At 35.5% G+C, this 26695-nt stretch overlaps 1 protein-coding gene across 1 annotated transcript in view; it reads right to left on the bottom strand.

The window, feature by feature from the left end:
- LOC136129709 (uncharacterized) overlaps positions 1-26695 on the bottom strand; it is a gene marked incomplete at its 5' end in the record, with an annotated part of 268536 nt that overhangs the window by 62105 nt on the left and 179736 nt on the right. Inside the window, 2 exons of the mRNA XM_065886016.1 lie at positions 5339-5498; positions 24248-24411. Of these exons, the coding sequence (XP_065742088.1) occupies positions 5339-5498; positions 24248-24411 (324 nt within the window). The remainder of the gene's footprint in view (positions 1-5338; positions 5499-24247; positions 24412-26695) is intronic.

The raw sequence follows: 26695 nt of genomic DNA, 5'->3' as shown, positions 1-26695 counted from the left end.
TCTAGTTGAGTTAGACCCTGCTTCCTACCTCTTAGACTCAGAGCAGCCTGCTTGCACTTTGAACCAATAAGATTCAAGTCTTCTTTGTTTAGTAGTCACCACTCTGACATGTTGTTTATCCTCACCTACTTTCAAGTCCCCACCAAGCTTGTAAAATGCTCAAAGCCTTGGACCTGTCCCTCGGCTACAGGACAGGGTGATGAACATGTGATGCCACATAAATGCAATCCATAAGTGACTGTGGGATTTGATTGGATAGTTAGAGAATGCCATGGACCATTTGGACCTTTCATGAATAAACAACTCTTAACGATGGAAAACTGAAGCATGTATTAGACAGAGTGCATTCAGCTATTTACCTTCCAAGAAGCAAAAGTATTAGTTACAGCTTTAAAATAAGCAATTTATAAAATTCAATGCAAAGGCAACTCAAAGTCTTAACCGAATGAGTTACTTCTTTTTATTAAAACTTTCCATGGCTTCCCACTGCCCGTGATAAATATGTAGGCCTGACTAGTGTGCACTTTCCTAGTTTCCAGTCTATCTCTCTAGGCTGCTCTCTCTCCTCCTTTCCATCCTTCGTTCCAGCCAAAAACAATTGCTTTCAGTTTTCAGACTCTCTTGGTATTTCCTATCACTATACCGCGACTCACTGTCTCCTTTCTCTTAGAGATGATAATTGGGTCGATAATATTCAGTTCATAGGCTCATTATTTGATCGCAAAGACAGATTCTGAATACAGACTTTTGCATGGAAAAATCTATCAAGTGTCTCCACCTCAAGCCCCCATCAACATGCTTCCGTTTTTTCTGTTTGCTGCCACCTTGCAACTTATGACCCACGTCAAAGCTTTCACCGCACTCCCTGGCTGTATACCCCAAGTGGAGATGAGTAATACTTCCAGGAAAACGCGGCAGTCATACTACGACACAATGCCCGCAATTTTCTGTGTCAATAACAATGGTTAGGTTTACCTCCTTAGTAATTCATCGGTAAAGGTAGGTTCAGGTTTTCTTAATCATCTCCTTTTATTAAAAATTATAAATTGTATAGAACCCTCATAATAGAACTTCATCAAGAATGAACTAAAGCACTCAATCGTTGTGGTCCCTACCCAAGTACACAAAAGTAGTGGATAAATAGCAAGGATAAGAGAACGGGGTGTGTTTCTATGTGTGTGTGATTCCCTGTATGTACACATTCATGATAAGAGGTGGGCAGCTCCTTCTCAGGGTATCTTACATATTTCCACTGTACAGCCATCCCTTAATAAAAACTACTCTAACGTACAACAGAAATATTCATCTTCATTAATTGCATATGGTAGTTCTCAGATAGTACAGACACTCGAGAAATAGACTTCTTAGTTGCTGTGTTTTCCAGTTACACTGCTTGATCGGATCTCTAAATTTACACTCCGTTGTCCCACGAGGCACAACTGTCCTAACTCTCCAACTCTGCCTAGCAACCTGCTGCTCCTATGAGCTCCGATAGCCCATTCTAAAGTGACAGAATTAAGTGCCTAAGTACTGAAGCTTTGCTTCCCGATATGGTTAAAACCATTAGATAAGTTGAAGCATATCCATTCAATCTGTGTACCTAGAAATATCATTTCTTCTGTTGCTAATGAAGGTCCTACAGCACAAATTTATTAAAGGTATACGTTTGCATGGGATAATAATTGGGTCGATAATATTAAATTCATAGGCTCATTATCTAATTGCAAGGGCACATTATGAATACAGCTTCTAAAATGTATTTTGATGAAAAACACTACATCCTGACCTAATCACATCAACCTTATGCTATCTAATTAAGGATGCAAAAAATCATTAGAGTCGCAAAATATTAGTTCCAGCTCCATCAGGCTGTGAGCTGCCCCTTCATGAATATATATTTTTTTACTCCATGATAAATAATGAGGTAAAAATGACGAAATTTGCATGTAGGTAAATTAGTTTAATAGAATGATGTCTTTTCTGACTACTGAAAGTGACCTTTTCCTTCTCAAAAACATGGCTAAAATACTTTGGAATTATCATCTGGCTGTCTTCGCACAAATGATAAATTGTATGTATGAACAATATAAAAATTACAAAATGCAATGATCCTAAATTCTCATCATACTCTAAATGTATTCTGTGCTTTTGCATTTATCAATTTAATAAAATGAAATTAAGCATATTATAAAGTGTCCATTTATGTGGCAATTTTTAATCCAGAGCATAAAAATGAGAAGCACGTGCTTAATAGCTAGCACTATGGCAAAAATCTAGATCACATTTTTAACGCACAAGAATTCTAGACTACTTACTTGAAATACTTTTATATTAAAATGTCCACTCCACTCTTAATTTAGCATTTTAGATTATAGATGATTGCTCTCAATTAAACTGGTATAATATCTTGAAATCAGTACATCAATTATTCAACAGTGCTACCTTACTTCCCTATTGAAATAAACTAGACAAGCAATCATAAAACAAGTTAAGAAGAATAACATACAAAAATTAATCATAAGGAAGAGAAAGGCTTCATAGTATAAATACCAGGTCATGAAGAGATGTGACAAACAAACAAAATATATACGTCTATCATTTAACTTTGAGAATGTTTCTGTGTGCTTAACAAACGTCACTCCAACAGCAAGAAATAACAGGTGTTCTACAGATTTTCAAATGATTTGCATACACATCTCTATGAGCCTCATCACTAATGGATGCTGAGTCTGTGCTGTGAAAGGAACAGCAGCAATTCATCCAGATGTATTAACTTCTGGTAATGGCTCAATAGAATCCAAGCCAAAATATTTTACTTAAGACAAAAATGCCTTTGACTAAATCGTTTACTTTGGTTACATTTAATCAAATTGTCTTTTCTCTGATCCATCTGAATGTGGACACACAGTCAGCAGGATGGACTAGAAACTCAAGTGACACTCTCTTCCTGAGTTCTACTCTTGTCCATCACATGTCAGCTAAGCCATTTTACAAAGAAGAGAATATTAATTTTAAAGAATTAAGGAGTTTCACAATCTCCTTTAATTTTCCTTCTAGCACTTAAGCACTAGTTGACTCCTCCCTCCCTCCCTCTTCTCCTCTCTCTCCTCCTGTTCTTCCTCTTCTCCCCCATCTCTCATTCTCTGTTTTCTCTAGCTAAAATAAAAATAATTCTCTATTTTTCTCTGTATTCTCTTGTTCAGCTCAAATCATTTTGGTACATAAGTTTGGTTACCTTCCAAATTTCTAAACTTCCATGTTGTGAAACTTAATGACAAAATAAAATGAACAGGCACTTTGAAATTATCCTAGAGAGAAAGTGCTGTTTGCTTGATTTTTAGGATCATTTCAACCACTTTGGCCTTTTAAAAAGTATGCTGTTAGTCAAGGATTTTTGAAGAAGAAACCAAAATGGATATAAGGTAAAGTAAAAACTGTTTTACTTTAAGTCAAGGACAGTGGTCTTGAAAATGTCTGCTGTAATTTAAAACTAATTATTAAATTAAGAGAATTCAAGACATATTGAGTATATTGTTAGTAAACCCATGTGGAATTTTTTAAAAAGCTAATGTTTAGGTTTCTATCAAGTAGAGAAGAGGATGAGGTAGATTTTATGTCTATTATACGGGCAGATTAAATAGGTTTAATAATTCAATGGTTCATGCACACATTCTTTTATGTATTGAAAAAACAGACAATAAAAATGTACTATATTCTGCAGACCCTGTTAGGGCTTGAGGACACAAAGATAGAGAAACTATTGGTTTACTACACAAGAAGTCTTCGTCTAAAGAGGAAGAGGAACGCACGGGGAGTTAATCCCTAGATTGTGTGTTAGATGCTGGAAAGGTCAAGTAAAACAGGCAGTTTTAGCAAAAAGGAGATGGTTGTCTCTGGCAGCTCCACCGAGAAAACACTCAAACTGAGCCCTGGAGAATAGTTTGTTTGCCCGGTGGTACGTGAGGAGTTGGGAGGCTGTCTTTCCAAACAGAGAGGAATGTACGGTAATGTGAAACAGTATGACATATTTAGCAAATTATCCGTATTTTATACGGCCTCCTCATATTTTGCTAAGAAGCATTTGGTAAGAGGAATGTTGAGAAAGGATGGGAGAGATGAGCACACAGGAGATGTCACTGGAGAGGTAGAAAAGAATCAGATCAGATGGCAAACACACAATAGTATGAGGTTATTGAAGGTTTTATGACAGGGGACTGCAGGGTCAGACTTGCATTTTAGAAATACTATTTTGACAAGAGATGAGGATGAATTCACGGACAGTGCAACAATGTGGCAACTGTAGCATAGGATTGAAGGCAGAGAAAGCCATTGGCAAAGTGTGGCTGTCATTCAGAAGGTGGGTATTGAGGTCCTAGACATAGGTAGTAGCAAATGGAATAGAGAAGAGGAGATATTAAGGAAGACAAAGAAAAGTCTAGAAAAACTCTTGAGTTTTAGATCTTTGTGATTCAGAGTACATGAAAATGCCAAGTACAGAGATTATGGAAGTGTAAATGGCACAGGTAAAATGTATGCATTAATTAATTAACTAAGTCGATTTTGTTTGGACCATACTAGGTTTTAGGTAAATTCGGGACATTCATCTGGAGATATCAAGTAGGCTGCTGGATTGTATTTTGGGGGGACTCAGAGAGGAGGTGTATTCTGGAGACACGTATTTGATCACCTTCAGCCGGATGGAAGACACAGTTTGAAAGGAGGTTTATCAAAGAACTATGGAGAGTCAGACAAGGAATAAACCAAGTACAGAACCCTGGGAGACGCTAACACGTAAGAGCCTGGTGAAGCCAATGAAAAAGGCAAAGGAGATTTCTCCTGAAAGAGGGAAATTAGTCTAGGGGGCTGACTAACAAAAGCATCAAAGGAGGAAGGCAGAAGTAATATCCCTTCCCTCCTGTTCACTCAAAGTCACTTTAAAGCTGAAAATCTTGTCATGTGTGGAAACTCAATTCTTTTATGTTCTTCATAACTGTTGTGTATTTTGCCATGTATATATATATATATATATATATATATATATATACACACACACATACATATATATACATATATATGTATATGGCAGGTATCAATAAATATTTTTATAAGAAAATAAGAGTGCTGAACTATAAGTACCATCTGGTCATGTCTCCTCATCTCGACTAATAAAAAAATAAACATACAACTGAGCGGCAAGATTTGTACAGTGGTGGCGATCAAATACAATAGTAAATGGCTTCAAAAAACAATGTGAGAAAATTTAACAGCTGACTGATATGCTAACGGAATGAGCTTCTTTCGTGCAGTCAAAACACAAAGCTACTTCAAACCAACTCACCTTCCTTCTCTCACCATTGAGTCCTCTCCATTGCTCAGATCTTTTTACTATATAGCTTAGTTCCTGATTGGAAATCTCCAAATCATATGGTATAAAAAACTTGGTTTCTTCACTGTGGATGTGCTGAAATGCGTCTAATATCCAGGAATCATTGTGCAATCTAAAAGCAAAATCATTTGTTATTTGGTTTTTTTCCAAATATTGTTTGCTTTTTTCCAAAAATGTAATTAAACACTTTGTCTCTTTTATAAATTTCTATGTATTTAATTCACTCGTCCCCTTTCTTTTTCAGAAATTATTTGACTAAGATTCCAGAAATGATTTAATGATTTTCTCTGCTAGATATCATAATCCAACAACAATTTGGGATTTTTACAGCTATCTCCTAGAAGCCTACTATGTCTGATTCTAAGTTATAGACTGTAGAAAAATGAGAAATATTTAGCCATTAGTTTGTATATGAAATTAGTTCAAATGAAAGGGATTTGTCAAAGGAAATTTGAGTTTGGATTTATATTTCCTCAGCAAGTTGGTTTTAGTGTCATGCCACAAGCTCAGTCAGCACAGACGTTTTGCTTGGTTGGTTGCTTTACAACGTGAGTAATAAATGGACAAATCTGGTGAAGTATCTAACCTGATGTGCGACTCATTTAATCTTTTCCCATTTTTCAAAACATCTCCAAATATTCATTTAGAAAAGCACTGCTTTTCTTGTGATACTGATAAACTGACAGCAAAGTATCTTACTAAAAAATATTAATACTTCACTAGTAACATTTAGATGAGTGTTATAAACATTAATTAAGCCAATGCTTATAAAACTTTCCCATAAATTACCTCTAAGTTCAGAGAAGAGAAAATGTGTATTCTTTCTCTAATCTATCAGTATATTTGTTTTAATATAATGCTCGTTTTTTGTAAAAGTTTAAGTAAAATTAAAACTCTGGGGAAATATCATATTTATCCTGGGACTTAGCGGACACTTGGCTGACCATGTTTGCCTGGAACCAGTTTTAAAAAGATAGAATTGTGCCACTAACAGTCTGTAGACCAGATCAAGAACCCTAATGCATCACAGTGTCAATAAACTACCCATTTGAGAAGTAAGTTTTTACAAGATGCCCAAAATATAAATTGGACTATCAAGATAATTAAGGATCACATGGAAATGTCTTTCTGCATGGTGTGGAGAATTTTAAGTATTTTCTTTCAATGATCAGGATAATTATATTTTGCTTTAAATGGGCTAGATAATAAAATTTAAATGTATTGCTTTCCTATTATAATGGTAGTTCATTTCACATTCACTGTGTTACCTAGCTTTACCTTAATCCTGTCATTTACATATTTACATGTTAAAATCAAAAGTTAGTCTTACTCTTTATAAGTAACAGAGAGAGAATTTAAACTCAGAGTTCTCTCCAAAGTTCATTTTATTCCATCATCTGACTCTTCAGTGAAAATAAAGGACACAACACATATCTTCACTTAACTAGATCCTTTCCAAAATAGTAAAATAGATTTTTTTGACCCTTCTTGCCAACTAAGATGCATGTGTCATTTTCCCCCCAACTATTTTTCATTCATCACATAGTGGAAATGCAGTCAGCCTTCTGTATCTGCAGGTTCTATACCTACAGATTCAACAAATCAGGGATTGAAAAAATTTTGAAAAAGAATTCCATAAAGTCCCTAAAAGCAAAACTTGAATTTGCTGTACACAGGTAACTATTTACATAGCATTTACATTGTATTAGGCATTATAAATAATCCACAGATGATTCTAAGTACAGGTGACCCTTGAACAACATGGATTTGAATTGTTCAGATCCACTTACACACGGATATTTTTCAATAAATACATTCACCCTTCCTATGTCTGGGTTTCACATCCACAGGTTCAACCAATCATGTATCACAAACTTAATACACAATCCGCAGTTCTACAGTTCATTGAATCCTAGGAGGTGGAACCCCAGGATTTGGAAGGCTGACTACAGGACTTGAGCATCTTATCTCCCAGAACCAATCTCCCATGGATACTGAGAAACAACTGAAAAAGCAAAACTGCCACCTGGCGTCTCTGATGGTCCATATGGCTTGGTACCATCTTGAAATGCAACTACTATTCTTACTATGTTTGGAGATTCTAGGTCAGCAATGTGAATGATTTGCTAGTTGTCTTGTTAAACAAGAACTAGGCTTTACCATTCTCTTAAGCTTGTTTAATGTAACATTCATCTTTTCCCTTTAATGGTGGTAAGATTTAATGTAGTTAAATTACTGTCAATTTGCTGCCATAAACATTTTCTATATGAAGATTTTAAGTGCAGGATTATCAACAATGCAATTAACTTTGAATTAATTAGGAATCACAGTCCTGTTTCTGCTAGCTTCTGCTCCTTTTGCCCAGGAAATGTCTGTCTCCTCTTTACATCTCCTTCATTCTGTGTGAAAGAATAATTATACAACATCCAAGCCAGGATCTACAGGATGGTAAACAAATGCTTTAACAGAGAACAAAATGGCACATTGGAATGTGGAAAGCTGTATGAAGGTCAATTATGTTTTATTTTGATTTTTAATTTTTTTTTTTTTTTTTGCCATTTTGAGTGGCATTTCCCAGTGAAAAGCTTCACTATGGGTTGTGAATGAGTCAACTTACCAACCTCTATTAGTTTTTAGCATATTTCTCAGCTCTATAGAGCCAGCTTACACAAACAAGGAGAAAATAGTCTATGGTCATAGTCGTATATGCAAAATTTAGAAATAAATTGAACGTTGATAATTCTGTAATTCATTTGATAACATAATCAGTCAAGCAATATAACATTTATCCAAAAGTGAATTGTTTTATCCTTTTGGATATTTATGCAGTCCATACTGATCAAATTTGGTGAACATCTATTAAATATTCACTTTTTTGGTTCTCTTGAGAAAGTTAATGATTCCAGCTAAATGTTAGAATAATTTCTATTAAGATAAAAAATGTAAAAACAGTTCCAATTTCATAAATAAATCGGGCACTGGTAGACATCGATGACAAAGAGCAGCAGACTATTTTCTCTGTGTATTTACAGTATTAGAATTGTTCCATAAAATGTTAAATTTCAACTTTCCATGATCATATTTAGTAATGAAAGTTTGTTATTTTCAAATAGGTTAAAAATAACACAAATACACGCATGTATTTTCATATTTTTGCCATTTTGGGTATGTGTGTATAAATATCAGATTGAATTGAATAAAATTGAAGATACTGGATCATATTGGATGAAAGAGAGAAAAGGAGAAAAGCAAACATGGAAAGAATTCTATTGATTAGTGAATCTAAAAGGAGAATACACAAGGTCATTGCACTACTTTTGCAACCTGTGTAGGTTTGTTTTTAATAAAAGCTAAAATTTTATGATATTCTACTGAAATACACATTACCTGGTGATGGTTGAAAATTTTAATTTCTTTTAACAATACAACTATTCAATATGTCTAAAAATTTTACATTTTTTAATTTCTTCAAAATGTAATTAAAAGAGAGACTACATTCCACCTGTTCATAAAGCCTTAGGCATTATTGTTTATAGAAATAGGTCACATATTATGCCACAGGTTCTGGTGATGGACAATGAAACAAAGTAATTTACAAAGTCCTCTGCCCTGTGTCCTACATTTGAAGCAATTCACTGCTTGATGAATGGCAGAAGCTATTATGTTTGGTTCACATCTGAATGTGGGTCATTTACAGAAACCTAGCATGTGACATTTCTTTTCAAGCTAAAAAGGACAAGTGTGAACATTTAGCTAATATAGTATTTTAAGGATCATGAAAAGGATGGAAGCTATGACTTAAAATAGCTCTAAATTCAAAAAATATATAAAAATGAAGCAGAATCAAATATGATTGCTTATTTCTAACTCCAAAAGTTACAAAAGATTTCAGCAGTATGGCTTTATACATATTGTAGTCAATGTGCTTATGATTTAACTTTGAAAGCTACTTACCTGCTGGTGTAAATACATTAGACTGTGGCATGTACAGCTCTGAATAGACAGCATGTAAACAGTCAAGCTTCTTATAGAGTGACAAGCATATGCTTGCTAAAATTCATTCATTCATTTTTTTTAATATTTAATTTTTTTTTCTAAAATACAAATATTCTTTAGTAGAATTGTTGAACACTTTAGATGAGGTGTGACACTGAAGTGCTTATATGTATGGAGAAAGCTTTGGTTGGCTTTCTAGAAATACGTGAGCAGTCACCATTCTGTTTAATAGTAATTAAAATCCAAATGGCTTTGGTATGAACTTGTACTAAATGGAGAAAAAGGGAAATACAAGGAAGCCATAAAGAAGAGAAAAAATATAAAGAAGGAAAAGTAATTTTAGTAAAAGGAAAAAGAAACTCAGAAAATAAAAATGTGCATGCAATGGGAAATAGTGAAGAACCACCCGCATCCCTCCACCACTATTTCCAGAGACAGTCCTGTCACAGGGTTCTAGTTATGAAGTGTATACCCTTCAATGTATGTGTAGAGTCTCACGTTTGTAAGGGGAAAATCATCCTCCTAATTCACTCCTCATTCATGTATTTACTTGGTCAGAAAATATTCACATGTGTCTATCAAATGCCAAGTACTTGGTAAGTGCAACCAGTAGGGGAGGGGATAGGGGAAGATTCCTGGAAGGAGGTGGAAAGGAGCCCTCATGACTCACAGAGTGATGGGGAGGTCACAGAGTATTAAGGTTGTACAATGTGGGGAAGGCATGGCCCCAATCAAGAGACCTCATATTTGTAAGAGTAATAGGAGCCATTAAAGCAAGAAGAGATTTTTTTTTAATTAAAAATGATTCTGGTGACAGTGAGAATAGATTAAAAGGGGCAAGAGGGAATATAAGAAGACTAGTTGAAGGCTGCTGTTACAGTAAGTCATGGGAGAGATTAGGGCATATTGGACAGGGAAAGGACCCTATGGATGGAATGAGATGAACTGGTTCAAGAGCTAAGGAACCACCAGAACCTGGAGAAGGTTTGTATGGAGGGTGAGAGAGAGAAAGTGTTTGAGGACACCTCCCACGTTTGTTTGTTTTTTTCTTTTTTCCAGAACTGGATGGGTGATCTTGCATTTACTGATATAGGAAACCCCTTCCTTCCTTCCTTTTTTCCTTCCTTCTTTCCTTCCTTCCTTCTTTTCCTTCCTTTCCTTCCTTCCTTCTTTTCCTTCCTTTCCTTCCTTCCTTCTTTCTTCAGAACTGGATAGGTGATCTCAGCATTTACTGAGAAAGGGAACCCTACGTGAAGAAGTGATCTGGAGCAGAAAACAATGAGTTTCTTTTCAGAATGTCGATTTGGAAGTCCCATTGACATATATACGTGGAGTTGTCAAAGTTAATAGAAAGTTCTAAATTGTTTAATTAAATTCATATGTATCTTGAAAGAGCTAAATTTTAGAACTAAACTTAGCTGCCTAAATTACAAATCTGTTAGAAATATACAATTTAAATCAATTAACTTGTTCCAAAGGAGCAGATCAAGGTTTAAATTTGATTTTACTACTCACATTTTAAAGATAAATGAAAGAGAGTCAGAGAGGTTAAACTATTGCCAGAGGACACACAGCTGGTAAGTAACAGAGCCAAGATTCAAGCCAGATATTGAACCACTACATCACAGCCATTCATCAGGCAAAAATTAACCACAGATGTGAATTTTAAGTAATCTTATTGTTAAAAATATTAAGAAATATGACATAGAAGTAATATTGCAGTTTGGGGAGTTGCAAAGACTGCGTAAAGATAGGAGTTGCAACCTTAGGCAAATGACTTAAAGTCAATGAAGGCTTGGTTTCTTCATATGAAAGGAGATGACAGTAACTGGTCCTGAATCACAGACTCAGTCTGAGGTTTAAGTGAGGTAATCTATATACTGTATTCAAACCAGGGTTGGCATATACAGTAAGTGCTCAGGACACGACAAAAATTACTATTCAGTAACTAAAAGGAAATCATTAAAACTTTTATTTGTAATCTCCATTTTGCTGGTCTGTATGGCATGTGATGGAAGTTTTTGGAACCTATACTTGGAGATTCTGAAATTATTATGAGAGCCAATAATATACTTGTTAGGGTTAGGATTCTATTCTTTCTCACGACCACAAGGGTCAGCTCTACGAGTTCATACTGTCTTATATTGCACTGAGGGAATTAGGTTATGTAGATGCATCAGGTTTACTAGGGAAACCCAAACTAGAAAGAGTAAGTGAACCAGAAGAACTTATGGCAGTGTTTTCTCAAATCAAACTAATCTGTGAGGTCTTAGCCACTAAGAAAACACAGGGCTGATAATAGGTCCTAGTCTCATGATCAACATCGATAGCAAAGGTATTGCTCAAGCACTTAACCCAGACCTAAGGCTGAGACACCTTCTATCATTTGTGCTGCTGCAGGATGACAGCTCCATCACAAGTGTGTCCAAGATCACCAGAAACCTGTCTGCTGTTCTGAGCATCTAAGAATGCCACATATTAGCCTACTTACCAGATCATTAAAGAGAAAAGACTACTCAGATAGGGAGGAGGGGTGTAGGGATTTTGGGATAGTGGAATTGAGTATTGGCGAGAGGGGAGCTAGAGATCATTCTGCACCTATGATGTGGTCAGCACTTCCCAAGGTCCTTTGCATTTCTTACATACAGTGCCCAAATGTTTTGCATTTCCCCTGCTATGTGCATCATCATGACCCTTTAAAATTTCTCCTTCCACACTGCGCTGTATTTTTTAAAAATTGGCTGTTGCCAAAGAATTCAAACTAAAACCCTATCCTGATCACTTGGATAAATCAAATTAACACACGTGAGAGCCATGTGTGTCCCTTTTCACACGTCTTCATTATACTCTGGATGAGTTCAAAATAAAAAACACTTGGGAGCTAGTGTCATTTGAACATACAGACTGTGAGCTCCATTTTATCTGAAAGAGAAGGTGTATCTTCATCACGTAGATATTGTATTCATTTATTTGTTCATGTTTTTAATCGAACACGTATTAGTTGTGCGTCCGTTGTATTCCAGACACTTTTCTGGGTCCAGAGAGGAGACTGGTGAATTCTAGAGTTAACAATCTTGCCTTCAGTCCTCAGTCCAGAGTTTCTAGTTATTTTGCCTCTATAGTTATTTTTCATTTTTAGTTGACTACTGATGTAACATTTAAAATACATGGTTCAATTCTCATATCAGACAAAATAGACTTTAAAATAAGGACTATTAAAAGACACAAAGAAGGACACTACATAATGATCAAGGGATCGATCCAAGAAGAAGATATAACAATTGTAAATATTTATGCACCCAACATAGGAGCACCTCAATACATAAGGCAAATACTAAAAGCCATAAAAGGGGAGATTGACAGTAAGACATTCATAGTAGGGGACTTTAACACCCCACTTTCACCTATGGACAGATCATCCAAAATGAAAATAAATAAGAAAACGCAAGCTTTAAATGATACATTAAACAAGATGGACTTAATTGATATTTATAGGACACTGCATCCAAAAACAACAGAATACACATTTTTCTCAAGTGCTCATGGAACATTCTCCAGGATAGATCATATCTTGGGTCACAAATCAAGGCTTGGTAAATTTAAGAAAATTGAAATTGTATCAAGTATCTTTTCTGACCACAACGCCATGAGACTAGATATCAATTACAGGAAAAGATCTGTAAAAAATACAAACACATGGAGGCTAAACGATACACTACTTAATAATGAAGTGATCACTGAAGAAATCAAAGAGGAAATAAAAAAATACCTAGAAACAAATGACAATGGAGACACAACGACCCAAAACCTATGGGATGCAGCAAAAGCAGTTCTAAGGGGGAAGTTTATAGCAATACAAGCCCACCTTAAGAAGCAGGAAACATCTCGAATAAACAACCTAACCTTGCACCTCAAGCAGTTAGAGAAAGAAGAACAAAAAAACCCCAAAGCTAGCAGAAGGAAAGAAATCATAAAAATCAGATCAGAAATAAATGAAAAAGAAATGAAGGAAACGATAGCAAATATCAATAAAACTAAAAGCTGGTTCTTTGAGAAGATAAACAAAATAGATAAACCACTGGCCAGACTCATCAAGAAAAAAAGGGAGAAGACTCAAATCAATAGAACTAGAAATGAAAAAGGAGAAGTAACAACTGACACTGCAGAAATAAAAAAAAATCATGAGAGATTACTACAAGCAACTCTATGCCAATAAAATGGACAATCTGGAAGAAATGGACAAATTCTTAGAAATGCACAACCTGCCAAGACTGAATCAGGAAGAAATAGAAAATATGAACAGACCAATCACAAGCACTGAAATTGAAACTGTGATTAAAAATCTTCCAACAAACAAAAGCCCAGGACCAGATGGCTTCACAGGTGAATTCTATCAAACGTTTAGAGAAGAGCTAACACCTATCCTTCTCGAACTCTTCCAAAATATAGCAGAGGGAGGAACACTCCCAAATTCCTTCTATGAGGCCACCATCACCTTGATACCAAAACCAGACAAGGATGTCACAAAGAGAGAAAACTACAGGCCAATATCACTGATGAACATAGATGCAAAAATCCTCAACAAAATACTAGCAAACAGAATCCAACAGCACATTAAAAGGACCATACACCATGATCAAGTGGGGTTTATTCCAGGAATGCAAGGATTCTTCAATATACGCAAATCTATCAATGTGATAAACCATATTAACAAATTGAAGGAGAAAAACCATATGATCATCTCAATAGATGCAGAGAAAGCTTTCGACAAAATTCAACACCCATTTATGATAAAAACTCTGCAGAAAGTAGGCATAGAGGGAACTTTCCTCAACATAATAAAGGCCATATATGACAAGCCCACAGCAAACATCATCCTCAATGGTGAAAAACTGAAAGCATTTCCACTAAGATCAGGAACAAGACAAGGTTGCCCACTCTCACCACTCTTATTCAACATAGTTTTGGAAGTTTTAGCCACAGCAATCAGAGAAGAAAAGGAAAGGAATCCAAATCGGAAAAGAAGAAGTAAAGCTGTCACTGTTTGCAGATGACATGATACTATACATAGAGAATCCTGAAGATGCTACCAGAAAACTACTAGAGCTAATCAATGAATTTGGTAAAGTAGCAGGATACAAAATTAATGCACAGAAATCTCTGGCATTCCTATATACTAATGATGAGAAATCTGAAAGTGAAATCAAGAAAACACTCCCATTTACCACTGCAACAAAAAGAATAAAATATCTAGGAATAAACATACCTAAGGAGACGAAAGACCTGTATGCAGAAAATTATAAGACACTGATGAAAGAAATTAAAGATGATACAAATAGATGGAGAGATATACCATGTTCTTGGATTGGGAGAATCAACATTGTGAAAATGACTCTACTACCCAAAGCAATGTACAGATTCAATGCAATCCCTATCAAACTACCACTGGCATTTTTCACAGAACTAGAACAAAAAATTTTGCAATTTGTATGGAAACACAAAAGACCCCGAATAGCCAAAGCAATCTTGAGAACGAAAAAAGGAGCTGGAGGAATCAGGCTCCCTGACTTCAGACTATACTACAAAGCTACAGTAATCAAGACAGTATGGTACTGGCACAAAAACAGAAAGATAGATCAATGGAACAGGATAGAAAGCCCAGAGATAAACCCACGCACATATGGACACCTTATCTTTGATAAAGGTGGCAGGAATGCACAGTGGAGAAAGGACAGCCTCTTCAATAAATGGTGCTGGGAAAACTGGACAGGTACATGTAAAAGTATGAGATTAGATCACTCCCTAACACCATCCACAAAAATAAGCTCAAAATGGATTAAAGACCTAAATGTAAGGCCAGAAACTATCAAACTCTTAGAGGAAAACATAAGCAGAACACTCTATGACATAAATCACAGCAAGATCCTTTCTGACCCACCTCCTAGAGTAATGGAAATAAAAACAAAAATAAACAAATGGGACCTAATGAAACTTCAAAGCTTTTGCACAGCAAAGGAAACCATAATCAAGACCAAAAGACAACCCTCAGAATGGGAGAAAATATTTGCAAATGAAGCAATGACAAAGGATTAATCTCCAAAATTTACAAGCAGCTCATGCAGCTCAATAACAAAAAAACAAACAACCCAATCCAAAAATGGGCAGAAGACCTAAATAGACATTTCTCCAAAGAAGATATACAGAATGCCAACAAACACATGAAAGAATGCTCAACATCATTAATCATTAGAGAAATGCAAATCAAAACTACAATGAGATATCATCTCACACCAGTCAGAATGGCCATCATCAAAAAATCTAGAAACAATAAATGCTGGAGAGGGTGTGGAGAAAAGGGAACACTCTTGCACTGCTGGTGGGAATGTGAATTGGTTCAGCCACTGAGAACAGTATGGAGGTTATTTAAAAAACTACAAACAGAATTACCATATGACCCAGCAATCCCACTACTGGGCATACACCCTGAGAAAATCAAAATTCAAAAAGAGTCATGTACCAAAATGCTCATTGCAGCTCTATTTACAATAGCCCGGAGATGGAAACAACCTAAGCGCCCATCATCAGATGAATGGATAAAGAAGATGTGGCACATATATACAATGGAATATTACTCAGCCTTAAAAAGAAATGAAATTGAGCTATTTGTAATGAGATGGATAGACCTAGAGTCTGTCATACAGAGTGAAGTAAGTCAGAAAGAAAAAGACAAATACCGTATGCTAACACATATATATGGAATTTAAGGGAAAAAAATGTCATGAAGAACCTAGGGGTAAGACAGGAATAAGGACACAGACCTACTGGAGAACGGACTTGAGGATATGGGGAGGGGGAAGGGTGAGCTTTGACAGGGCGAGAGAGTCATGGACATATACACACTAACAAACGTAGTAAGGTAGATAGCTAGGGGGAAGCAGCCGCAAGGCACAGGGATATTAGCTCGGTGCTTTGTGACAGCCTGGAGGGGTGGGATAGGGAGAATGGGAGGGAGGGAGACGCAAGAGGGAAGAGATATGGGAACATATGTATATGTATAACTGATTCACTTTGTTATAAAGCAGAAACTAACACACCATTGTAAAGCAATTATACCCCAATAAAGATGTTTAAAAAAAATAAAATAAAATAAAATACATGGTTCAGAGTTTAACATACCATTTTATGTACATGTAATCCTCACTGGCTTGTGGCAGCAAACCAAAATTGTTGCTCTTTTTGTTTGATTATTTGTTTGTTCAAGTGTTTTAGTGATAAGTAGAGTGAAAATGCTTCAGGAAGATTTTGAGAGATTATACATAATGCTAAGGCAGAGAAGTGGAGAATAACATTGGCTTGTACACATTACGCTATAAGGTGCAAGTACTTACACGGAAGTGAAAAAGGAAACTTCATGCCCCATGACCTAAAACAAACCCAAACCACGAATTTGGACTGTGCCAACAAGATAATCTACACATTTGTCACCTCATTCAGGTACATATACTGTCTTAACACCTACCTGCTATTGGTCAGAACTCACAAACCCACTTTCCCACAAGCTCTGGATTTAAATAAATAAATAAACAAATAATAAAAGGAGATCCAGTAGATTAGTTTCTCTTATCCTAGAGTTACAGAAGCAGGCTAATTTACCAAAACCCAGTTCACCAAATGACTGATTAACAATTTAGACTTAATTGACCAGCTTTTATTTTATTCTTATAAGAGAATATCATATCAAGGAATGTTCTGTTTATCTCTGACCCAGCTTCTTGCAGCTATAGATGGGGACAGTTGGAGTAGAAATAGACCCTTCTATTTGCAGAAGAAAAGATGGAAGGGGAGTCAGGATATAGCATGAAGTCAACCGCCCACATCAGAGAGCTTGGTTATGGGGAACAGGGGGAGGATACTGATGGGCTTTTGGCAAATGGGTAATCAGTGAATTGATCTGGACCCAAAGCAATGAGCCATTTTGGTTACAATCTTTCAGTTTACTGGAGCTGACACAATGTAGCATCTGAATCTTTTAAAGAGGTCTATTCCTATACAAGCATGTCAAAGTGTGCATAGTTCATTTCTGCCTCTCAGGGCATAGAGTGCCCATAAATCAGTGACAATTTAAGAGGGATGAAAATTATTTAGCAATATTTAGAGCTTTTTCCTTTACATGGTAAATAATATTTTGCCTTTAGTAAGGAAAATTGTAAAGAAGATTGATTCCGAAGTGGAAAATCTTTGATTATCTTATACATATTCCCTAGACAATGAAGACGCTCATAATATTCTCATCAACATCTGTCTTTAAGTTATTTTAATCTAAATTAACTTTCCTAAGTAATAAATGACAGTAGCTAAAACTTATAAGGCTATTCAGAACTATTAAGACAATGATCAAGAAGACATCAGTGCCCCAAATACTAATTAACTCGAGTATCAGTCTTTCAGATTTGTGTACTGCTTCCAGGAATATAAAAGACTTAACAAATCTGTCATTTAAGTTGTGTTTTCTCATTATCTGCATATTACAAAAAATATGTGTGCAGCCTATAGATCTTTTGGGCTATTCAGATAAAGAATTTAGAGTTAAAGTATCCACATAAAATCAATAGAAGCTTTACTTGGAAGAGTTACGAAGAACGCTGCAAAGCTAAATATACAGTAAACAGTCTGAGAGGTATAGGTGGTCATTAGAGTTTCTCCCTTATGCCAATGCCTGTAGATGACCATCTATAAAAGTTTGGTAAAAAGGAAAATTAAAAAAAAAACAACTCTGGAAAAGAAGAGCTCTATCACATCCAAAACATAAGCTGATGAATTAAAATTACTTCAAAGAAAAACCAGTAAGATAAAATGGCAAAACAGTTAATATCTAAAGATAATACAAACTTAAAGAACAGACCAGAAAAATAAAAAATAAAAGGATGTCTCATTTAGAGCTTGACACTGTCCACATCAAATGAATTCTACATAGCTTATGAGAAGGAATTTAATGAAAAAATGTCCAACTTAATAAAAATAGAAGCAAATAATTGTAAAATTTCTGAATGAGGAAAGATTATTTTGATTAAGAGATATTTAAAGTCATAAAAATGATCAAAAGACTTTACTGTATATGGATTATAAATATCTACTTTTTCAAAATAAAAAATTAATTTAAAAGATAATTTTCAAATGGAGAAAGTATCCACAAGCATTAATACTGTTATTATATATTAAACTCATATAACTCAGTAAGAAAAACATTTAAATACTCTATAGAAAGAACGGCAAAAGGACACTTAAAAGGCAATTCACACAAGAGGAAAATATAAATGTATGATAAGCATATTGAGAATATTTAGTGACTAGAAGATGCATGCACATTTAGAAAAGGATGAGATTTCATTTCTTCCATGAGATTATAAAAGGTTCACACATGATGTGAACACAACTTGCTAAGTTTCCTCATGCACGGCTGTGGAAGCATAACTCTATACAACTTCTCTAGAAAATAATTTCACAATAGTTATCAAATGTCTTGGAAACATCAAACTCTCTGAACCAGAATTTCTGGGTCTCTAGGACTCTATTCAAAGAATGATTAAAAATGGGAACAAGACCCTGAGGCTTAAGATGTTCATCAGAATTATTTATAAGATGCACAAAAATGAAAATAATCTATTGTCCAGGAATAAAGCAATACTTAAATATTTTATACTGCTTATATGGTATAAAATATTATATAGGCATTGTATGTTCATGAAATAACATGAAAATATCATATAACATTAAGTTTGAAATCAACATGGATCAGAGAAAGAAAATATCATATGATATCACTTATGTGTGGAATCTAAAAATGATACCAATGAATTTATTTACAAAACAGAAATAGACTCACAGACACAGAAAACAAACTTATGGTTACCAAAGAGGATAGTGGGAGGTGCAGGGGGGGATAAATTAGGAATTTGGGATAACATATACACACTACTATACATAAAATAGATGAACAACAAGGACCTACTGTATAGCACAAGGAACTCGACTCAGTATCTTTTAATAACCTATAATGGAAAATAATCTGAAAAAATATATATATATGTATAACTGAATCACTTGCTATACATTTGAAACTAACACATTATAAATTAACTATACTTCAATTTAAAAAAACAAAAACAAACATAAAAATCAACATATAAAGTTATACTTACAGTACAATTTCAACTTTGTAAAAATAAATATACACAGGAAAAGACTGAAATAAATTTATCAAAAGATTAACAATGCTTTGTTTCGATAGTGAGATTATTGATGCTTTTAATTTATTTTTTGATTCTTTTCAGTAGTTTCAATTTTTTTACTAAATAACATATCCTTACTATAATAAGGAAAACCATTAAAAAGATCAATGCTTTTTTTACAGCTACAAAATCCAGTCAAAGTAATTACACCCAGCTCAAGAACCTCCTTGCACAGAGGCAAGGAACCAGCATCCCGGTCAATTCTTCTCCTAGAGCTATGGAAAGTGAGAATTTTTCTAGTAGAAACACTTCAGCAAGAAATTATTCAGGCTCTTGGAGAAATGAGATCCAATCAGCCAAACTCAATAGGGTCCAATCTGGAGCTTACACAGCCAGTCCCCATAATGTGGAGCTTCTGGTGCCCAGAGCTAGACAAAATGCTCTATTAACATCCTGCACCACAGCCTTGATCTTCTTTGTACTTCCTTTATGCCAGCAGTGTTATCACATTTTGACAGCACTGATTCAAAAGCCCGGAAGAGTTAGGAGTGTTGCTTTAACATCTGGAATAGGAATGCTAACCTAAATCAGTCAACATGCACACATCCATATTGGGATTTTTTCACTGAGATGAGTTCTTATGACTTCTGTGTCTCTTTGCCTACTTTTATGTCAGAGCAAAACCCCATTTCATTGATCAGATGCCTGTGATGGTGACAGTGCTTGCTTCATAGAAGAGTTGGGCTGCCCTGCTCTCCACCATCTCAGAAAAAGAGTTTAGAAATATCAGTAAAGAGAGAATTATTCAGCAGACATGTTGGAGTGACTTTATTTATTCGTATGGAAAATACAGGTATTTTCCCCGTTGGATACAACTGTAAATTTATCATCACCCAAAGGACTCTTAAGAGCATCTACTTCTGAAATACAAACAAAACCTGCTTACGGTTACTGAGCATGCCTAGTTCTGACGAGACAGGTTAAGCACAAAGACAGTGAGGGGCTGGGGGGAAAGAGTGAACAAAACTTGTTTATTCCTCCTGAATTTTGTTTTAGTTTCATTCTCTATGATGTCTGGACACTTCCTCTTTCCTTAATCATTTCTTCATCCATTACAGATCTTCCCACACCTCCTATCAACCCTTCCCCCTGGGGTAATCTTTCTGTTTTATTTTAAAGCAAACAACTATTTGTTTAGGTAGCAAAAGATTACATCCCAGTTATTTGGTGCATAAATTCTGTGCTTGCATTTTTTTATACTTTACAAGTACTCTTGATAATAAAAATGTAGACTTTGGAGCAAGCAAAGCATCGTTGTAAACATTTATCTTATTTTAAGTGAGAAGAGATATAGTGATATGGGAATGAAAGAGACCTACCATGACCCGATCATTTTTTTAATCCTACAAAAGTCTAAACAACATGATACACTATTTTATTTCTTTAACTCCTCTAGGAAACTCTAGTCATATTAAGTAGTAGTTACACTTCATGTAGAGCCTCTTGTAAGATCTACATATACGTGTTACACGAGAAAATGCCTAAAATCCAGCAAGTGAACATCATTGCCTAAAGCTACACGACAAGTTAGTGAGCAAATGAAAACTGAATGATCACAGAAGACTTTCTTCCCTTCCCCAGGAACGTAAGCGCTCAGGAAAGATGACATGCAGTGCTTCTGACATGTCCAAATATAAACCAAGACTGTGCCTAAACAACGTGGATCCCCTGACAATTAGACAACTTTACTACCCCTATGTTAGTGACCAAAGGGCCCCATCAGAGAATGATCAGTCTACTGAAGGAAAAGTTAAGGAGTGAATTCACCTCCCATTTCATAGAAAATAATAATGGCTATCAAATGTGCTTGCATTTGCAATTGTCCTTATCTCTTTACCTATCACATCAAGAGATAAGACTTTTTTCCCTAAATCCAAGGTTTGTCATCACATGTACTCAACCTCGGATCTTCAGAGACCTTGCTCAATCAATCATCCTCCCTTGCTTAGACATCCTCCATATTTCTCCTTCTTTTAGAATTATCATATAGGCATATTAATATATTCAAACCACACCCATATTAAAAGCCACTCTTTTTAAAAACCTTTTTTCCAACCACTCTCCATTTGCATCATGGTTTTGTGAAAAGAATTGGCGGTAAGTCTTGACTCCGTGTCCTTCACTCAGCCCACTGCAATCTAGCCTCTACCCTACAAAGCAATGAAACTCAAGGCTTCCTCCACCCAAATCTGTAGTTTATATTGTTTTCTCTGAGCTCTATACTCATCTATACTAACGTCTTATGATATATTTTCCCTTGTCAATATCAAAGATATCTCAAGGTCAATCTGAGAGAAAATTTAACCCATTATCTCCTCTAAATGTTTACTCTCTGTGTCCTATCTCTAGGAATGCTACAGTCATCCACCCATCTGCCCAACTCCAAAACTTAAGGTTCTACTAAATGTTATCCTTTCCTTCACCTTCCAATGAGCCCAGTAGTTATACTGGGTCACTTAACCATTTCTTAGATATGGCTCGACTGTCCATTTCCTGTGTCATTCATTCTCTTTAGTTAAGGCTTTTGACACTCTTTGCCCAAACTATTAAGACAGCTTTCTAACTAGACGTTCCTGCTTTCAACCTCATCACTATGAAATCTCATCTTCTTTTCTATGAGCAGAGTTATCTTCCTAAAGTTAAAGACATTTAAAATCTTTCAATATTTGCACTTTATCATTAGAACAAATTCAAGCTCCAGAACACAATATTCAAGACTTTTCTCATCTGGTCCTTGACTATATTTCTAATTTCAACTCAGCCAACTGCCCTCGCCCTATATCCTATACTCCAGCCATATTAAAATACTTTTGATTTGACAAATATATTTTCTCATAACAATATGTTCTTATACCTCTTTCCTTCACCTGCAAACATGTTTGTTTTTCTTCTAGCTAAATTATATTAAAACTTCAAAACTTATTCAAGAGTTATATTTCAACTGAAGCACTTGGCTACCGTCCCTATGCACCTCCAGACCTGGGTTGGTTCCTTTCCTCTATGCTCCCAGAGACTCCTATGTTGACCTCTTCCTAGCACTTTTTTTTTTACTTATGTAAAACACTTAGCATGAAATCTACCCTCTTAACAATTTTTTAAGTGCACAGTATAGTACTGTCAATTATAGGCACAGTATTGCATAGCAGATCTCTAGAATTTAATCATATTGCATAACTGAAACTTTATGTCTGTTGAATAACAACTTCCTATTTCTTCCTTTCCTCAGCCCTTGACAACCATTATTCTACTCTCTGCGTCTGTGACTTTGCTTTTTTAGATATCTCATCTAAGTGGAATCATGCAGTATTTGTCCTTTGATGACTGGCTTATTTCACTTAGCATAACGTCCTCAAGATTCATCCATGTTGTTACATAATTCAGGGTTCCCTTCTTTTTTAAGGCTGAACAATATTCCATTGTAAGTATATACCACATTTTTTCCCCATTCATCTGCTAATGGACATTTAAATTATCTCTACAGCTTGGCTATTGTGAATATTGCTGCAATAAAAATGGGAGTGCTAATATTTCTTTGAGATCCTGATTTTAATTTTTTGACTAAATCTCCAGAAGTGGAATTGCTGGATTATATTACAAAGCAACAGTAATGAAAACTGTATGGTACTGGCATAAATACATACAATAGAGCAACAGAACAGATTAGAGAGTCCAGAAATAAATGCGTGCTCATCAACTGATCTTTAACAAGGTACCAAGAGTACACAATGGTAAAAGGATGGTCTCTTCAACAAATGGTGTTAGGAAAATTGGATATCCACATGCAAAAAAATAACCCTATATAAAACCATCCACAAAAATCAACTCAAAATAGATTAAAGACAAGTATAAGACCTGAAACTACAAAATTTCTTTTAAAAAAATTTAGGAGGAAAGCTTCATGACATTGGTTTTGGCAATAATTTCATGGCTATAAAAATGACTTTTAAAAAGCACAGGCAACAGAAATAAAATTGGACAAGTGGGACTGTATCCAAATAAAAAGCTTCTGCACAGCAAAGGAAACCATCAACAGAGTGAAAAGTCTTCCTAGCACTTTTTATACTGCCTTATATTTGTTACTTTTCTTGTTTTTCTTCACCCACATATTTTGCTTGTTAAATTAATGACCTGTCAAGCCATACTCAATGATATTCAGGATCAAAGTTGAAGGAGGATTCTCCTACTGGTGATTTTGGCAGGGGTGGGGAGAGAGGGGAGAAAGTGGGTTAGAAGAATGAGGAAAAGAGAAGTTTAGACAAGCGTTCCAGGAAATTTCCCAGAATGTCATTGTGTATCATTGTGTATTACTCCTTGTTTCCTGTAGGTCCTCAGTTTGAAGAGACAAGTATAATGATTTAGAGCAAAATTAGTTCTCCCTATAATGGAGAAAAAATTTCTCCAAAAGAAATAATTTCCCGGCTGGTCTTCATGACAGTAAACACACAAGAAAGAGATTTCTGCCTTTGACGTGGAGACGTGGTTCTAACTTCTTCAACTATCTTCTCACAGCCCAGTCATAGAACAACAAGACTGGAGGCTGAACACTCAGAGGAATGGAACCACTGAAACATCTTACCTGAGACAATACAAATATAAAATCAAAGATGAAATGATGAACAGGAGCACGTAAAGTAGCACCGTGAGCACCCCACCAAGGATTCCTGATTGCATGTTTTTTTCAAACATCCAGTACAGCTTTGCTGCATCAGCTACAGGAGCCTCCCCGTCATGTGAAAGCCGCTGACAAAAGAAGATACAAATTAAAAAAATAAATAAATAAAATAAGGGTGAAAACACTGATCATCAAGTTAGATTAATTTAAATACACAAAGACCAACTGAGAGTATAATTTGTTTTTAAATTACATTTTCAATGTGCTGAAGATATCAGATCTTCAGCTGCAGGAAGAAAAAGACTGGATTTGCATGGTTGGTTTCCCAGGATTTTCTCATTTTCCCTATAGGCGTTTAAATGTGTGCACTCTACATGCAATCTATAAAGTAAAAGCCATGTTTTATTTATGTACTATTAACTTCTGAATTTAATGAGCACAAGATATGAAGAAATTAAATATGATGGTGGAAAGATTCTTTTCTCTCTGAAGCAGATTTGAAAGGAATTTAATTTGTTCTATGCATGAAATAGATGGCTTATTTTAGAAACTTATAAAAGTTATCAGGCTACTTAATGTGATCTTGAAAACCAAAGTTTACATTAGGTCAATTTAATAATAAGTCTTTATTTTAGACAAGGAAAACCATATTATATGTTGGGTTAGAAATAAATACAAGGCAATGAGGTCTTTAAAAGCAAATATAAAATGCTGTGTACCTCAGACATTGCCGTATGACATCTTTGACCTTTAAGTTTATAAAATATGAATGTTCGCTAATTATGACTCTCATGATCTCAAGTGTAAGTCATATGCCATATAAATGTAAATAAGGTATTTTTTTCGCCAATGTAAGAGAGAAAGACGAATTTCTCTACTTTTTAAACTGACAATTATATAAATATAGCTTAGTAGGGCACGTTTAAAACTAATCCACAGTACACAGGTACAGATAAAAACAGAACCCTAGATAGGTTAATGTGTATTTTCCCTACACCAAAATATCTGTTAGTGATTGGGCAGTGATAGAATTCAGCTGTTCTGACTCTCGACTGCTTCTTCCATCACCACTGCAGAACTTTTATTTTTATGCTCTCTACTTGTTAATCGGTTTACCATGCGAAATGTGAGCTCGTCGCTAGGATTTTAGGCAGCAGATCTGTAAGGGTTACCATGAATTTCTCCTATTCCATATCTTCCCTTCTGCTGCTTTTTGAAAAATAAAGACATAGACATGGGATTCGCTGATGAAACAGACCAAAAAATGATATATGTTTGATGCTGATAACATAATCTAATCAATATCTGCTAATCATTCATCTGACCCACACGTATGGTATTGAATGCCTACTAAGCATCATTAAGCTCTGAAGATAAAAGAGTGAATAAGAGTACACAAAAGCCCTACCTTCTCGGAACTTATATTGAAGTGGGGATGGGGTGGAAAGCAAATGATAGTAAACATGTAAGTAAGATGAAGTAACATACATGGCATATTAGAGAATGATATTTTGAGGAAAACTGTAAAGCAGGAAAAACGTATAGGAGGAATGAGCTGTGTTATTAAACATTTTGATCAGAAAAGGTATCACCGAAAAGGTGTTATTTGAACAAAGACCTGAAGGATATAAGGGAATGAGCCATACACCTCCCGAACGGTATTGATCACACACTGAATATTTTGATTCCCCAACTACATTGTAAGTTCCTGCTTCGACCGCTGGGGCAGTGGTGGTTACATCGTGTATCATTCACACAGCATAAGTACCATCACTTCATTATAATCCTCCTGCTGGTTTGTTTTATATGTATGATGCCTTAGATTTTCCAGTTTCTTCCCAGATGGTCTCTCATTTGACTCTCTCAACAAACTGTGAATTGAGTAAGGTAGGTGTTACTATTTATGGGTATTCTTACTGTTTTGTAATTCATTGAGGAAATTGAAGCCTGGGGAGGTTGACTGATCCAACGCCATATCGCTGACAGCAAATCTTTTCCCTACTTTTTATCTAGACAAAGGCTCAGTGAGAGAATGAATTTATGAACCCAGCGGAATTACTGAGCATAGTATCATGGATGGGGGTCAGAGGAATGCATTGCCAACCTCTGAATCAGCAAACTGAGAGACAGGCAAACTGTTATCAGCAACATCAACAGCCAATCAATGCTTCAGCCTCCAATCATTCCACCTGCTACATATCCTTTAGATTTCCATGAAAAAAAATGGATCCAAGACAAAAATTATTAGTGAAAGTAGGTAGCATCTCTCCTGACCGGCCAACTGCAATCAAACACAGATGATTCTGAGCTTTACCTGCTAGAAGGAAGTGCTGGAAGAACTGGGAGGTATGAACTCGGGCAACCTGAATTTCATTAGTGACACTTAAACTACGATAACCATGATGCCATGTG

The sequence above is a fragment of the Phocoena phocoena genome, chromosome 10, assembly GCF_963924675.1.
Source record: "Phocoena phocoena chromosome 10, mPhoPho1.1, whole genome shotgun sequence".
Classification (NCBI taxonomy): Eukaryota; Metazoa; Chordata; class Mammalia; order Artiodactyla; family Phocoenidae; genus Phocoena; species Phocoena phocoena.
Note: the sequence above shows the minus strand (reverse complement) of the source record. Positions and strands in the feature narration are given on the sequence as shown.